The following is a 17,719-nucleotide window of genomic DNA, read 5'->3' as shown; positions in this document are numbered from 1 at the left end:
CGGCCGCCCGCCCCCGGCCGCGCGACGCCACCGGCGGGGCGGGGCCGGGCCGCAGGGCTCGCCCAGAACGCGCGAGGCGCCCCGCCCACTCACGCTGCGCGCAGGGGGCGGGGCCGGGCGGGGTCGGGGGGGTCGCACGCTGCCGCTGCGGGGCAGGGCCGGAGCGGCCCGGGAGGAGATGGTGTTTGTTGGCACCAGATCAGGGCAGGCCCCGGCCGCGGGGTGCGGAGCGGCTGCGGCATCCCGGACCCTCGAAGGGCTCCGCCGGGGCCGTGGGCCGCCGATATTTGCGTGGGCGATGAGGCGCTACCTCCTCGGAGGGAAAGGAGATGCTGCATAAACTTCCCCGGCCCTTGCTGAGCGGGCTCCGCCCCGTTCCTCGGAACCTTCGTGTCAACAGCCCGAGGGCCGCGCAGCGTCAGGCGGTCTGACGGCAGTGTAAACACGTTACGTCCGCTGGCTTCCTTCCGGGTGCACGCTCTCCCTTGCAGAAAGTACTTTACTTGCTCTTGGAGTGTTACTTTCGGTCACCTATTGCTCTCGGTGCATTACACGTTGGGAAGCATTGCGGTTGTCTCCACTGCACAGGGATTTCTTCACTTTGAGACTGCTGTCAACAGCCTTCACGTAAAGTAAAATCCTTCGATGAAGATAAAAATGAGAGCCATTCAGACAAAATGTTTCATTTCTTGTTTGTTGATATGCTAATTCTTACAGTTAACTATGCTAACCCAAAGATTTATTTTTTTGTGTTAGGGCTTGTGACAAGCTGCTCAGTTTACTGTCACCTCCCTTCTATTTGTGCTTTTCCTTCCATGTTGCCCTTGCAGCGCAAAAAAAATCTTCCCCCGCTAACGCTGTCAGAGTTGAGAAGAGTTGTTACGCAAATGCGAACCTAAGAAGTGCAGCTGCAATGGATGTACTCCGGGGGAGGCTGCCGAAGCCGATGCGACCGTTTGTGAAGAGCTCAGAGAGAGCTGCTGAGAAGACGGAAGAGCTGTGCTTGGAACCTGTGATTAGAAGCTGAAGGTTTCTACGGGGAGAGAAGGAAAGAGGTTCGTTACGGTGAAGTCTGAGTAATACGACTGCATTAGCTGTTAAACTACCTATGACACTCGCCACAATCGCATTTTTATAGCGCAGATAGGTAGCAAACCGCAACGAAAGGCACCGAAACGCTCCCGGCAGCTGACCCCGCCCGCCAGAACGGCCCCGCGAGCGCCACCTCAGCGCCGGCGGGCGGGCAGCAGAGCCGCGGGGGCGGGGCGCTGCCCCCCGCCCTTCCCGCGCAGGCGCGGCCCCGCCCCCGCCGCCTTCCTGCAAAACAGGCGGGGCGGGGCAGAGGCCGGGCCTCCGCCTTGCCTCTCGTTGGCCTCGAGCAGGGGGGTGGGGCGCGGCTGTCCCGCCTGGGGGCGGCGCGCGGGCACCCCCGGCCCGCTACGTACCGAGCACCGCTTCGGAGCGGCGCCCCGGGGCGGCCGGCGGACCGCAGGCCTGGCCCGGCCCTGCCCCCCCGCGAGGCTGCCGCGCCTCGCACCGTCCCTTCCGGGCTCGCGCCGAGGCTCGCGCGCTTCCGCGCCTCTCACGCTGCCCGCCTGCTCCCCACCCCCCCCCCCCACGCTCCCCTTTCCCGGCCGCCCCCGCCGCCGCTTCCGGGCCCCCGCCCCGCCGGCGGGTTCCCCCGCCCCGCCGACCCCGCCCTCGGGGCTCCCCCGCCCCGGGCCCCGCTGTGACCCGCGGCTGCTTCCCCCTCCCGCCCACACGTCCCTGGCGGGGCGGAGCCGTCGCTGCTGTTATGGCGTCTCGGACGCTGTTGGCGAAGGATCCGCCGCTGCGGTGCCAATAGAGAGCGAAGGAGCCGCGCGGCCGGCGGGCCGGGCATGGAGAGCCTGGCACAGCCCCCGCCGCCTCCGGGCCCACTGAAGAGGGGCGGCGGGGGCGCTGCCAGCCAGCTCCTCCTGGAAGAGGCGGCGGCAGGCGAGGGCGGCTGCAGGGACGGGCCCGCGGCGGCTGAGGAGGGCGGCGGGCGGCGCAGCCCTTCTCCTCAGCCGGCCCTCGCTCCCACTGCGGCCCCTCGGACCGCGTCTCCCTCCCGGGCCGAGGAGGGCAGCCCGGCGGCGGACGGCGCGGGGCTGGCGGTGCCGGAGGGCTCCGGATCGGCGCCCTCCTTGGAGAGCGGAGCGGCGGGGGCCGGCTCCGGGAGCAGCGGGGCTCCCAGCCCCCCGGGGGAGGAGTCCCGCAGCCTGGACTCGCTGGAGTCCTTCTCCAACCTGCACTCCTGCTGCCCCAGCAGCTCCGAGCTCAACAGCGACGCCGAGGAGGCGGCGGGGGCCGCCTCGGGGGGCCCGGCCCCGGAGCCCGAAGGGGACAGGCCCGCGGCGGGCTCCCAGCTCCTCTCCGCCTCCAAGGAGCGCTTCCCGGGCCAGTCGGTCTACCACATCAAGTGGGTCCGCTGGAAGGAGGAGAACACGCCCGTCATCACGCAGAACGAGAACGGGCCCTGCCCCTTGCTGGCCATCATGAACGTGCTGCTCCTGGCTTGGAAGGTACCGGGCGGGCGGCGGCCGCCATGGCGGGGGCGGGCGGTGCCGCCCGGGCAGCGCCGTGACCCGGGCGCGCCGGGGCCGAGGGGGCGTTGCGGGGGGCGCCGGGGCCTTGGGGCCGCCCCGCTGCGGGGCTCGGCCGGGCGGGCGCCGGGCTCGGCAGGTCGCTGACGGCTGCGGTCTGTTGACGGGGCGCTGCCGGGACGCGGCCGTCGTGCCGAGACCGACTTTGTTGTAGCCCGAAAATAGAAATCGGAATCTGGATGACGCCGTGCCGAAGTGAGCGGTGCGGGGTTCGCAGGTGCCTGCGGGTCTCTGGTAACCAAACGTTACTGCCGACAGCACTGAAAACGTGGGCAGTATTTTGGGAAAATAGGTTAGCTTCGTGTAATGAAGCGCGTGCAAAATACAGATTTGTACGGGTAACTGCCTCAGTGACGGGGATACACTCGTCCAGTCATCCAGCACGGCCTGTATTTAAAATAAGGAGTAAATCAGGTCGTGATCCAGTACAGCTGTGAGACCTGGAAGTTCTGTTCCAGTCGCCGTCGTGGGTATGGACTTCCTTGAAATAATTCTTTTTAACTTTTAAGCAATTAAAATGTAAGGCACAGCGTAATCATTAATACTGACGTGTGAAAGGAGTATCGGTTGGAGAAGAGCTGAGGTTGAGTGCATTGCAAGCCAAGGAGGAGGGAGCACTTCTGAAGAAATGCTGGCAACGCAGCCCCAAAAGATCAGTGAGCTGATAGGATGGAGTCACAGAAGAGGAAGGTTTAGGGGAATAGTTTTTGTGTTGTAGTAGCAAGGGGAAGAAATTTGGTGTGTTGGAGGAGTAGAACATTGTTCACAGGTGTAACAGGTGACATAGGAAAAGGTCAAAATTGAAAGAAAAGAAGAAATTTGTTTAGAGGAAAGTAACATTCTAGAAGATTAATGATTTTGTTTGAGTTATAGTTTCTGTGTATTTTCCTGAGCAGAACAGCTCATAACCTCAGGAGGCAAGCTGTGGGTACGGTGATGGAGATACTTAGCCGTTGGTGAAAGCAGCACAGGGAAGTTGTGAGTGACTTTGAGGTATTGTCTTATGTGAGTTCTGCCATCCTCAAGAGGGTGTGAAGGTTGTCTTAGACTTCAGTATTTAACATTGATTTCTGTGCTCCGCCTTGAACATCCAGGGGTGAGTGGAGGGCCCTGGAGAACTTGCCATTCCTTATTCTGTGTGGTGATGTTTTAAAAGAAACGGCTAGTTACAGGGTTTTCCTTTTCAACCTTTGATTTAATGAAAGCGTATAAATGGGACAGCACTGCTCTTGTTGTTTGCATTTAAGGTTTTGGAGGTCTTGTTCCTCAGCACTCTTTTTTTTGCCTACTTAAATATGATTGCTTTCTTCTGGTTTCCTCCATCCAGAATTTTAACTGACATTCTGCTTTGATCAAATATTACGTTAGTGACAATAAAGGTGATACCCAGTTTTATAAATAAGTGAAAATCACAGTGCCACTTGGGAGTGCCCTACCATTTCTTACTGCTAGGATTACAGGAAGGGCTTTCTATAATGCTGTCTGTTTATGTAGGGCCTTAGCAGAGTGTACGTGATTTGCAGAAGGCAGCTAAAGTGGTGAAACTGCCATCATATGACATTATTTATATGCTTCGGGGTTTTCCTGTTTGTGGATTGTATATTGCCCTTGCTTACAGTTGATTTTCCTAATTAGTACCTCTCCAAATTATCCTTTCTTTTCCCCAGTTTATAGTCAAGAACCGTGTTGGCATGGTTTGGACTGGCAAGCTTATTGGCAGCTAATCTGTACATCACTGACAGTAGCTAGCTACATACCTAGGCTGAGGATGGGCGTCCACATTTTTCTCCCTTCTTCTGAACCAAAGTGAACACTAGATTGGGTCAGGTAATTATAATTTGGGAATGTGGAAGCAGACCAGGAGATGGAAAATAGGTGAAAGCAGAGCGAGAGTACCATAGTATATGTTCGGTGAAAAGAAGCTATGTGGCAGGGGAAAAAAATGGAGGAAGAAGGAAATGAGGAGGGTAAATAAAATCACAGCAGCGAGTAAGAAGGTAAACAGTTAGGCTTTGGGCTCTCTTCCCTGTATCAGCCACCAGCTTCCCTTCTCGGAACTCTGTCCCGACAAGGTTGAGAGTTTTGGTCATCCTGTAGGTAGATACAGTCTCAGCTATCTTCAGATGATACATGCAACTGCTCAGAGTTGAGAAACCGTAGTTACAATACCAGTTTTTGAGTTTTCATGCACACTTCCCTTTGCATGGCCAATTGCGTGCTTCTGTTACTCCAGAATGGGAGCAATAACCTTGAGATCCAATGCTGTGTGCACCACCTGTGCTTGTGCAGCTGTGAAAGTTGAATTCACTTAATTGTTTGTGACAAGTGGGATGTAATCAATTTTTTAGGACCAAAATCTTTATCTACTGCTTTGTAATAAGTGGGAAACCTTCAGAGGGCATGTGGGCCATAATCACAGAAACATGCCTAAAAAATCAGACTGATGATTGGATATATTAAAGAGAACTCACATTTTCAGGTATTTCAGCTCGACAAAATGCAAGCTTCTTACTCCCATGCTATTGTTTTAAATAGATTAATTGTTTTGTGACCTTCTGTTTGTATGTCCCACTTGCCCTCATTCAAAACATTTTTTTTGAGATAGCCCTCACTAAGAGACTATAGGTAGTTTGTTAATTTGCTTAAAGGATTGCAGTAACAAGAAAACTTAAGATGCGCTGTAGCTTAGGTAAGTGTGCCATGTAGTCAAGATGTTTCTTCCTAGTCGTATGAAGATCTTGTTCATTAACGGAGCAAGATTCTTCTCTGTTCCTAGTCATTATTCATTTTTTATTATGCCTTTTGCAGGTATTTTTGATATTGGAGCTAAGATCTTTGTTGAGGGATACCGGTATAAAGACTACTTAAAAAACAATTGATTCTTTTAGTGCTGCACCTGTATGTTCTCATCTGTGAGGTACTGCTTTGGCAGCGCTTGGTTTTTTGGAAACTCTGAAGTACTAACACCCATTGGGACTGCGCAAATTCCGTTTTGATAGCACTAGGTTTTGGAACTAAACTTGGGATAAAACTGCTACCTCTCTCTTACCCACTGCTTTCAAAGGAGTCTGGACATACTGCTTTGAGGTGGCAGATTGTAGGAGCTGTACTTTTAAATGCTACAGTTATGAAATCGCTTTTCTTTTGAAGTGTTTTTGCAGTCTGCCTGTACAAGCTTAACTTGCAGTTTAGCCTTTGGGAGATAGAGCAGGAGTTCTGCTTACAGAAGTGTTAGAGATGTGGTACCAGCTTGAAAAAGTAACTTGTGCACAGCAGTATGTAACACCTTCTGGGCTTCTGTGATGGAAATGAAAGCAGAAGCAGAGTATTGAAACAAACACCTAAACATCTACGTAGAAGCATGCGTTGTGTCTGCTGATGTAGGGTAGTGTAAGACACTGTCTTTCAGCTTGTTTAAATCTGGAGACCGCTCAGTTTTTCCTTAGACCTGTGGCTCACTGCGTAGTTAAGCTTAGCAATGCAAAGCCTGCTTTTCTAAGTACTGCTTGTGATCCTTGTTAGGCGTAGCTCAGGCACCACTTCCTGATAACTTCTGGCACTGCATTAAACTGTAATTTGGGGGGGAGGTGGCCCTTCTCAGTATGTACTCTATGGCGATCATCAGATGTGAACAGCTCAATAAGGGTGCCACGTAATTCTGCTCTGTGCTTCTTAGGTAAGATGTGATGTCATGTAGGCAAAGAACTCTGTGAACCTTAATGTGTTGCACAGAAATTGCAGGTCTGAAATGTCCAGGGAACAGAGAAGCAGATTGCTTTGGAACATAAACCTAAGGGAAAACGTAATACAAATATAAATAATATTCTCTTGGGAAGTGAGTGCATATGGAATATCTTGTCCTTACAGCTTTTTATGTAAGAGACTGGGAGGTGTGGTAGATACACCGGAAGGCTGTGCTGCCATTCAACAAGACCTGGACAGGCTGGAAAGTTGGGCAGAGAGGAACCTGATGAGGTTCAACAAAGGCAAATGCAGGGTCCTGCACCTGGGGAGGAACAACCCCATGCATCAGTACAGGCTTGGGGTGGACCTGCTGGAGAGCAGCTCTGTGGAGAGGGACCTGGGTGTCCTGGTGGACGACAGGCTAACCATGAGCCAGCAGTGTGCCCTGGCTGCCAAGAAAGCCAATGGGATCCTGGGATGCATCAAGAAGAGTGTGGCCAGCAGGTCGAGGGAGGTTCCCCTTCCCCTCTACACTGCCCTAGTGAGGCCTCATCTGGAGTACTGTGTCCAGTTCTGGGCTCCCCAGTTCAAGAAAGATGAGGAGCTACTGGAGAGAGTCCAGCAGAGGGCTACGAGGATGGTGAGGGGACTGGAGCATCTCCCCTACGAGGAGAGGCTGAGGGAGCTGGGCTTGTTCAGCCTGAAGAAGAGAAGGCTGCAAGGGGACCTAATACATACTTACAGATATCTGAAGGGTGGGTGTCAGGAGGATGGGGCCAAGCTCTTTTCAGTAGTGCCCAGCGACAGGACAAGGGGCAATGGGCACAAACTGAAGCACAGGAAGTTCCGTCTGAACATGAGGAAGAACTTCTTCCCTCTGAGGGTGACGGAGCACTGGAACAGGCTGCCCAGAGAGGTTGTGGAGTCTCCTTCTCTGGAGATATTCAAGACCCGCCTGGACAAGGTCCTGTGCAGCCTGCTGTAGGCGACCCTGCTTCGGCAGGAGGGTTGGACTAGATGACCCACAGAGGTCCCTTCCAACCCCTACCATTTTGTGATTGATTTTGTGATTGATTTTGTGATTGATTTTGTGATTGATTTTGTGATTGATTTTGTGATTGATTCTGTGATTGATTCTGTGATTGATTCTGTGATTGGACAGTGTCTTTAAAGTTTTTTTCTATTCTGTGATTGATTCTGTGATTGATTCTGTGATTGATTCTGTGATTGGACAGTGTCTTTAAAGTTTTTTTCTATCACAGTCCTTTCAATGAATGGGAGGCTTTGGGAGCTGTGTTCCCTACGTGCCCAGTTTTACTAAAATTTCGGTAACTTTTAGAACTGTATGAATTACCTATTTAGGTGATTGTAACAATTATGTAAGTAAATGTTATATAACCGTTTATGCTTAAATGTATCCAAACTGAGTTGCAGAGAAGAGGTAGAGTAAAAAATTTCTGGCTAGAAATTTTTAGTTTTAGGTTCTCATAAAAGGGGCCTTTTTTTCAGAGGTGCTGCGTATGGTAAGCTCCCGCTGACGTCCATTTGACTTGTCGGAGCTTGCGGTGGTGGTGCCTGGTCTGAGGTCTGGCGTTGGCCCTTCACACGTGATGTGCTTTTTCTGGCTGCTGAGCTAAACCTCCTTATGGCCAGAACTGGCACGGATTGCTCAGCCTCCGAAGGTGAGCTGCCGGTGAGCTGCTGATCAGCGCTCAGCAGAGGTCTTGGCAGCCTTCCTCACGCTGTCGGTGGGGTGAGCTGAGCTCACAGACCCGCAGCCCCATAGCCGTACGGTTGCCAGAACAGGACGCCTGCTCTGAGGGGATGGAGGAAGCCTGCTGCAGGGGGGAGATGTTCAGGTTATCGGGTGACAGCACGTACTGTCAGGCTGTCCTGGGATAAGCTTATGAAACTGTTTCCTCAAGGCAAAAGGTACGTGTTCGCAGGGAGTAGTAGTTGTTTTTTTTCAAGGCAGGTCAAAGCTACCCTTACCTCTTCCAGAACACTGAATTCAGGGGAGCTGCGTATTTTAGATAAAAGTGTTCTGAGACTATAAATAACAAGCCATTAAAAATTTGCATGGTCCCTTACTATATGCATAGTATTTTCAGAAGGATTAGCTTCTGTTCAGGACTATATCCCTTTTTTCTTTTTTTAAACCCTTCTAAGGAATGGGAGAATTCAGTGGAAAATATTTAAAATAGAGTATTATGTAGTTTTCCAGTTCGTCATCTTATGCATAGAAACTGTAAAAGTTGTGCTAGACAAACTGTTCAATAGGAAAATATGCTTACCAATCTTGTCTTTTAATTACAAAGATGGCTCGACTGTACCTCACATTGTAGCTGGGTGAGAAAGATTGTTTCCCACTCCAGAGAATGGCAGGGAAAACAGAATGAAAAGTAGCTAGAGTTAGGAGAGTTCAGGGTGAAAGACCAGGACGCTGCAATAGAGGGGTGCAGGAAATGGGTGGGAGTTGGGGAAGCGTGTTTTTCCTAAAATGTAAAATTAACACAAAATCTAGCAACTAGAGTGTTGAAACCTGTTGAGAAAACTTGTCCCTCAGAATACTAGATTGTTATGGACAACAACAGCTTTCACTACTGCTGCTTGCTTTGTTTTCTGCTGTTGATTTTATGTGGCTGTGGTTCTGTATGATTTTTCTCTCTCCTTTAAGTTTTAAGGTGTTTTTCTTTCCTGTTTCCTCTTTGTTGTATGTTTCCTGTAGCTTAAGCACGTGCAATGAAGGCCTGAACAGTTAGGAAATGCCATGTTCTCTCTATATCCTTAAGTCAGCTTTGTTCAGAAGTACTTACGTCTGTGTTGGAACCCCATTAGCCCACTTTAAATATGTGATCAAGGTCCCACAAAACGTGCCAGCCCTAGAATTATGCCATGAAGTAATCCATTACTTTGTTTAGCATTTAATTAAGCTGTTAATTTTGAGATTTAACTTGTTACTGGACTACGAGATATTCTGCAGGTATGAGTAGAACTGCTTTGATTCTGCAGTAAAAAAAATAAATCACTTAGCACTACAGTTGTGAGGGAAAATTCAGATTGTTAACCAAATATGTCCTTCAGTCCATAAAGTCTGGAACATTTAATGCATCTTAATACATTTATGCCATGAGTACGTAGATCTCAGGTATATGTAACCCACATAACTGCTTTCTAACTGCCACTTGTTGTGTAGGCATACTTCTAGATTCCTCAGTATGGTGCAGAGCAGAAACCCCCAAGCAATGCTGGCTGAGCTGATACGAGTGGTTTTAAATAAATAGTACAAAGAGCTAGCTTCAGTTGTGAAAGAATCATCACAGTAGTCCTGCTAATAGTTGAGGGAGCAATGCTAATTTTCCCTCATATTGCACTGGCACATCTGTACTGTCCGTAGTCCCAGAACCGCTCCATGCGTAGCTAGTGAAAGTAATTCTGTGCTGTTACAATGATATGCCTTAGGAGCTGTAATGAACCAGACCTAACTGAGGGGTGTGCACAGCTAGTGTTTGCTAAGGCTTGAATGCTGCCAACTCAGAACTAGAAGTTTAAGAATAAGCTTTTTGAACCTGTGGTCCTGTTATTTACCTGGCACAATGTATTCTATTTGTGTGAATACTCAACATGAATATTGTGAACAGGATCAAAGGTTATGAAAATCTTTAGCCCGCTGAGTATTAGTGAAACTTAGAGAAGTTTTGGGAAGATGTTCAGAATTTTAAGTTACAATCAGTTGTTATTAGTTTAAAAGATGTTTTCAAAAATTCATGTGCCTTTGCATCCATGACTGATTTTTCTTCTTGTTTCATCTATATAATTTTAAGGTCTTTTAGTAAGTAGAACTAATTACACCTTCTTTCTTACAAATTTATGCTTCACTAATTTCCTGCTTTACTAACAATTTATACTCTCATTCCGTTCTCTCTCCAGATCCCTGACAGTACTGTCGGCTTCCTTCTATGTCCACCATCTGTGGGTTGATCAATGTGTGGCATATGCTGTGCAGCCAATTCTGACCTAAGCATGGGTGTATTAACTTGGTGCTCTTTCTTCTTCCAAATTTAATGAAACTTCTTGTAAACCCATATATTTAACATACTTGCCTTTTGTCAAATGTGTTTAAAATCGGTAATGAGGTAGATTCAGTCCAATCATACCTCATTTCCTCTGGAAAGTTATTAAAATAGCTTAGTTTTCAGACTGGGAAGGAACCCCTCTCTATCACAGCATGAATAATGGAGTGTGTTGCTGTACTGTATTTTTGAGTTTGGGATGCTGCATCAAAGGCTTTATATGTATTGTTCTTCCTTCTCATGGCTTTCTACTTCCTCCTTCCTCTCCACAATCAGCAAAGTACTGGAGCCTGTTATATCTTAAGCAGGAGTTAACGATCTCGCATCATGTCTTTCTACCTATGCCAAGGAGAATAGTAATCAGTGTTGAGGAACCTGATTAAAAAATTCCTAATAAAATAAACAACCAGACTTCCTAGGCTTTCAATGGTAAGATGTTGAAGAAAGATAGGACAAGAAGATTAAAAATTAAAGAGAAAGCTTAGAACCAACAAATCCCCTCCCCCCTTAGAAAAATAAATTTCATATTTATGCAGAAAAAAATTGAGCACACTATGGTTAAAGCCATTAGGCTACTGTGGTATTCCTTTGGATTGCCAGAAGCATGCCTTTGTGTGTGTTTGTGCTTTGGCTGTTACTGCAGGGAGATCATGTAAATGGAAGTGTGCAATCAAAACATTTACTCAGGGTGATGGATATGAATGTTTAAGAAACTTTTGGCTCTGGCTGCTGGCAATGTGGTTGGTTTTAGGAGGTGCCGATAAGAGGAATAGGGCAGGAGAGAGGGGAACGGAAGCTTCACTGCCGAGTTCTGTGTGCCCACTCTCGTCTGTGGAGTTAAACCAAACCCTTGAAATGTGAGCGCAAGTTGAGAGGCTGGGAGGTTGTTTCCTCGTACCTGCATGAGTGGTGGCTTCCCTGTCCCAGCAGCTGCTGCCACCAGACTCTCTACAGCCTCTTGTCTGTGTGCAGGAACTTTCTGAGTTAAGACTCAGTTAAGAGTTATAATGAAGGCAGAGAGTCACAGACTTTGCTGAATAAGGTGGAGTTTTCTTAGTTAAGTGTGGCTACAGTTCCCAGTCTGTTCATCCTGGATGCTTGCAGCTGGGCTGGTGCAGTGAGTGATGTGAACTCCTGTGAAGTCAAGGGGGATGGTGGTGAAATGCTGTGGTGGGAGTAGAGAGCACTATGCAGAGAGCTGCAAGTGAGAGAAAGTACTGTGTGCCTGTGGTTTCTCTAAAAACCAAAATGTATTGTTAATCTCTTCTGGTAGTGGTTATTTAGTAGGGATCCTGGGAAGGTCCTTGGTCCCAGTACACTAATGCTCTTATCACGCTTGCCTTACTGATGTATTGGAAGACTTCCATCTAGAGATACCTTATTCATACTTCGCAATTGTATTGTTTTGACATTTAAAAGAGAATATACTTTTACTTTGACAGATTAAGCTGCCACCAATGATGGAAATCATAACGGCTGAACAGCTGATGGAATACTTAGGTTAGTAATTACAATAAAAGGCTTTCAAGTGTATGTTATACTTACTAGTGAGTAGTAGTATAGGAGGACTATTTTATTTACTATTTTATTCAGCTTTACTGGAGCGCATGCTTCAGGAAAACTACTTATGGTATGCAGTTACTGATGCTTTTCCTTTACTGCTTTTAGAAGTTTTCTGGACTGCTTTCCTAAGTGATTAGTCTAGTGATGCAGTTGGTATGTCTTAGTATACCAACACATGGGTAGATTTAAAGTTATTCATGTATCTCACAGTGTTGTTTTGTTGTAGGTGACAATGTATGAAGTCAACCGTGTCTTTAATTGTCTGCAGTAATTCTAATCCTTGGTATTATGACCCAATTAAAATAACAGGAAAAATAAAATTAGTCATTAGGTGATTGGGGTCTTATTTGCCAGCACTACTCCATTATTAGTCAGTCTTCAGCAAAACTGCGGCTGTTTCTGTCTGACAAGGCTGTAACTTCAGTAGCCCGGAATGATCCAGGTGTTAGAAGTGCAGTTCTGATAGTACTTAAGCTATATGTGCCATGGTTCTTTCTTGTGTACCCTAACAAATACGAAATGTTTGAGCTTAAAAGACTAGGGCTGATTTTTCTTGAGCAGGAGGAAAGAAACTTACTATATTTTCTTTCTTTTTGCTTGTAAAGAATCTAGCTCGTTCTTTTCAAAAGCATATCGCTGAATCTTTCAGTGGAAGAAAAAAGTTAATTACGTGATTTCCAAAAAACAAGTCTTAAGCAATCTTGCTGCCTATGTCTAAACATTTCGTCTAAGTGTATTGGTAGAATAATACTGTCTGAAGTCACTGCATAATAGCAGTTGGCTATACGTGTGTATTCTTTTTTGAAGGCATATATTAGCTTCTGGAATTATATTATTAAATTGAATAACAAAATTACCTTCTCAAAGTATTTAGGTTTGTGTTCAGTCAAGAGGATTAGCAGTTGCCAAATGGTTCTTCCACAGCTTAAAAAAATGGAAAGAAAGAAGTCCTTCAACCACTTTGAACGATCTTAAGAGGTTATCAACTAGGAGACCCGTAATGATATTTTTCTTTGAGTTAGAAGCATATTCTTTAGGAATGAAGCAAGGGAATAAATATGAAAAGTGTTTAAATAAAATCTGAAAAATTTGGGAGAGGTAGTTTATGGGTACTAGTTACTAAAACTGTTACAAATCTTGAATCCCAGTGTGTTGATTGACTGATTAATTACTTTTGTGTTGTAGACACAGGTGGAATACAAGCCTTTCAGAATTATCGGTGTATGGAAGCATATGCCAAAATATTCATAGTATCAGTCACGATAAGTAGCTACATTTTTAAATTGTTATGCAATTACATGTCTTATTGTGAGCACTTTGACCTTTTTATATTTTTAAGTTGAAGCACAGAGGGGAGGTACGTTTCTGAATAATTAAGTGATACCCCAAGAAATTAGAAGGCTACGGGGAGACCTTATTGTGGCCTTTCAGTAATTGTAAGAAAGATGGGGAGAGGCTTTTTAGCAGGGCCTGTTGCAACAGGACAAGGGGTAATGGTTTTACACTAAAAGAGGGTAGATTTAGACTGGATATAAAGAAGAAATTCTTTACAGTGAGGATGGTGAAACCCTGGCACAGGTTGCCCAGAGAGGTGGTCAATGCCCCGTCCCTGGAAACATTCAAGGCCAGGCTGGACGGGGCTCTGAGCAACCTGATGAAGTTGAAGATGTCCCTGCTCACTGCAGGGGATTGGGCTAGATGGCCTCTAAAGGTCCTTTCCAACCCAAACTGTTCTATGATTCTGTAATTATGAAATGCTGCTTTAGTAACAACATTGGTCATTTGAATTTTATTTTTTAATATGATCTTACTGTGGTTTTTTGTACCCATATTTTACTCCATAATTATAATTCAGGTTATAAAACGATGTGATCTCATTAATTTGATAGAAAACTTCAGTGGTGGTATTTATGATCAGTCACTTTGTCAGAAGTGTTTGTAGAAATGTTGAAGCTTTGAGTGTGGAATAAACTTAATTTTATTTTCGCTTTTTTTAGGAGACTATATTCTTGATGCAAAACCTAAAGAGATATCTGAAATTCAGCGTCTAAATTATGAGCAGGTAAGGAGCTGCTCCTAAAATAAAACTGCTTGTTTCTGAAGGAGCTAAAGCTTTTTTTCTCACCTAAGATTTATCATCTTGTTAAAAACCAGACGTATACAAACCATTGTTTTTAGTTAATTTTTCTTTTTTTTCTAGGCTCGATGTAGAGTATTATTTATAAATACTTCCTGTTAAGAAGAAAAACTCATTATCTGTTAACGCAGTAAATGATTTTTTTTTTTTGCCTGCAATGAGTGTAATGAAAGAATTTTGTTTTTATTGAGGAATTATAACACAGAAGTACAGGTGCAGGTACATAACGGGGTGGTTGCTCTATGAAGTCTTCTATTATGCGTGCTTCAGTGTGCTCTGTTCCCTGATCTCTTCTAGACATTCTCTGACTATGTAAACTGAGCAAGAAAGAGATCTGTAATCTTAAGTCGTGATGGACAAAAAGAGGTTGATTCCGTATTATGAAAGGCAATATTATTTGCACTGACCGCTATTTTTGTGTCATCAGAAGTCTCTCTGTTAAAAATACTACTATTAGTTTAAAAAAATATTGATGTGGTATATATTATCTGGAGCAAATATTTAAAGCTCTGTCTGTGGTCACAGATTTTTTTTTTTTTTTTCAGTTTGGAAAAGTGATTTGAATTTATTATAGGTGTTAGGTATCAGGCTAGTTCTATTTATTATTAGGTCATCTTTTCTTGCTCTCGTTCAGTGTTGAAAACCAAATTGAGTATCTTTGGGGAGTTAAAATTAGAATGAAGACTGAATGTGGGTCCTTTTAATAATAACCCAAAATACGACTTATATCAAATTACATTCATTCTTTTTGTAATAACAAAACTAGCTATATTTTTCTCCACACAGTTCTGTGCTGTAGAAGGTTATAGCTATAATCAACTTACAGGTATAGCTATAATCACCTTACAGGAGAGTGATGGAAACTATATGCCTGATCAAAGTACAGTGGCTTTCTTGTGCTCGTATATATGGATTTACTACGTAAATGTCAGAAACCTTTTCCTTAAATATTTAACTGTACAATTTTAAACCTTCTGTTCCAGGAATGTTCTGAATTTACTTGTAGATACATGAGTGATATCACATGAGAGGGGAAAAAGAAACTAATTAGATGACTGAGTCCTACGCAATTACTGCATTTCAGAAGCATAGGAACTAAATCTTGGTGTTAATCATAATTTTGTGTTTATCTTGTCACAGTTAATATTCTTTGCCTAAAATAATATATTTTCTTCTTATACAAGCAATTCAAGTAAATTTTTGGACAGCTGGATTTGTGACGATTGTAGTATAATGTCAACATCATGACAAGATACTTGTTTCAGCTGTGACTTTCTTTTTTACTGTACCTGAGGCATGTAATTCAGTATTTGAATGAAGGTTGGCTTAAAAAAAAAGAAAAAAGCTCAAGTTCTAATGCACAGACTTAAGAACAGGTTGCCCAGGGAGGTTGTGGAGTCTCCATCCCTGGAGATACTCAAAAGCCGTCTGGACATGGTCCTGGGCAGCTAGCTTTAGGTGGCCCTGCATGAGCAAGGGGGGATGGACCAGATGACTTCCAGAGTTCCCTTCCAAGCCTGAACATTCTGTGTATTTGTATCCTTGCTTATTTGCATTCATTTTTTTAAGAAGCTTGTTATGCTGAAGGTGTGGAAATAGCTAAAACAGAAATGATACTGTTCAAATTGTTGTGAGAAACTTCTGCGGTTTTCTGGACAGTTTGATGTATTCCTGCTCTCTGTACAAAGTAAACATGACAAGATGAATGCAACTAATATCTGCAGATGTATGATCAGAATTTGTGGATGGCTAGTGTGGAATTGCTGTACACTTTATTTCTATTAATTTAGTAGAGTAAGAGTATAGCATTATTTTTATACTTGATATCTGGTCCTTACTAATGAAATGCACTTCTTCAGTAAGGTGGTTTGATTTGTTATTGTAACAACTTAATAAAAGAAAGTCTGAGCCAAATCTCGAGAATTACTTACAAATCTTCCTAAATGTTAAATCTTGTGACAAGGATGAAGCAATGTATAGTAGTGGGAGCTGTTGCCTTCCTGGTAGTAGAAACTTCACACAGCAGTGCAGTTAAAGGGCTACAAGCAGCAAAACTCTCTCATTCGTAGCAACCACTCTCAAGTGCAGATACTGGATAATGATCATGACAGTGTTTTATAGTTGTGCTTTATCAAGTAGTTTATGATTTTTTCTGTGTAAGCTACAACTATTGTGAGAGCTTTCCAGGTTTAAATCTGCCTAGTAACAAGGAAATATGTCTGCTTATAAACTTACTTTAGGAGTTTTCAGAAGTTGCATCTAAATTGAAATGACTCAAAGTAGGAGCAACCTTATTGTTCTACTGTCATTATATTAAGGAAAAAAAAGTACATTTAAACTTGCATACCAGTAAAAGGAGTAGCTTAATTCCTTTGGCTAAAATGTTGAACATAAAATTTTTGCTGTATGCCTTAATGAAACCATGCTGTTGCATGTGTAAAGTGTTGTGCAAAGATCTGTAGGCGAGACTATTTTATGGATGTATGTCTGCTTATGCAATTTTTACTTACAAGTTTTGTCTTAGAATTCTGTTGCATGCTGAGAGATGTCTAAAATGTCTTCTACGATCTGGGTAGTATTCATCTTTCCAACAGATGCAAAACTATGCTTAGAATTGGATTACTGAATGATGTAGCTCTTCACTTAGCATGTTTGCTAAGTGTATGTTGTATGTGTTAATGGGTACATTCTTTGCAATACCAAGTTGCTAGATGCATAGACTGATCTCTTAAACTGACTTAAAACAGTAACGTCTGCCTTATGTTCTGATTTACAGGCTTGTGTTGGCATTCTGCTCTATTAATGTGTGCACTATTGTGCTGCAGAAGTGAATGTTCAAGTTAATGTATTGGTTATGTTATTGTTCAATGGATCGAGTTGTTGGTAATTTTCCTGCATTTCAGCAAGTTGCTTTTAATTTGATAAAATTACTCATCAAGATGTATCCCACTTATGCCTTGTTAGCCTGCCTTAGCTCTTTCATAGTGTTCTCATTATTCATCCTTTGTAGTCAGTCATCCTTATTCTTAGTTTTTTGTCTTCCCTTATTGATTCCATTTATTGTGGTTCTTGCCATTAACTGTATTATCACTAAAAGAAGACAACACAGATGCAACTGTCTCTAACAATCAGTGGTTTTAGTCTGTGAATCTCTTCTGTCTCCATCTCCTTTCCAATCTGTATTTCTGGGTTTTGTCATGTTTTTTTCCCCATTGTTGCAATCCTGAATTCCTCTTAAGCAACAGAATATTGCAAAACTAAGCGAAAACAAAACCAACCAACCAAAACCGAACCCAACAAAAAAACAAACAGAAGTGCCTTAATTTCCCTGAATCTTTTGCAAATACTTCAGGTACTTTCTGATGATACTCTGTGTGGATTCCTCTCTCGGTGGAAAATTCTTTCCTGCACATCACAAAACTTATTTTTCTGTTGGTTCAAGATCTTTGCTTTGTGTGATTGGATCTTCATAACTTGGTAATTCCCCTTAGGATGCCATTGGGATCACTACTATAATAAGTGCTACTTTCATGACTTGTTTCCACAGTAGAATCTACAGGCCATTTAAAGGTATGCCCAAAATAGGATAGCAAAACTTTTTTTTAATTTTTATGAAACCAAAAAAAGCAGATTCT

General features: G+C 44.4%; 1 protein-coding gene across 1 annotated transcript in view; it reads left to right on the top strand.

Moving 5' to 3' along the window:
• The first annotated feature begins 1,695 nt into the window (after positions 1–1,695).
• MINDY2 (MINDY lysine 48 deubiquitinase 2) overlaps positions 1,696–17,719 on the top strand; it is a 33,594-nt gene continuing 17,570 nt past the window's right edge. Inside the window, exons 1-3 of the mRNA XM_075431495.1 lie at positions 1,696–2,546; positions 11,827–11,884; positions 13,945–14,009. Of these exons, the coding sequence (XP_075287610.1) occupies positions 1,881–2,546; positions 11,827–11,884; positions 13,945–14,009 (789 nt within the window). The 5' untranslated portion in view covers positions 1,696–1,880. The remainder of the gene's footprint in view (positions 2,547–11,826; positions 11,885–13,944; positions 14,010–17,719) is intronic.

This window comes from Opisthocomus hoazin, chromosome 10 (genome assembly GCF_030867145.1).
Source record: "Opisthocomus hoazin isolate bOpiHoa1 chromosome 10, bOpiHoa1.hap1, whole genome shotgun sequence".
NCBI lineage: Eukaryota > Metazoa > Chordata > Aves > Opisthocomiformes > Opisthocomidae > Opisthocomus > Opisthocomus hoazin.
This window is presented reverse-complemented; position numbering and strand designations above follow the sequence as displayed.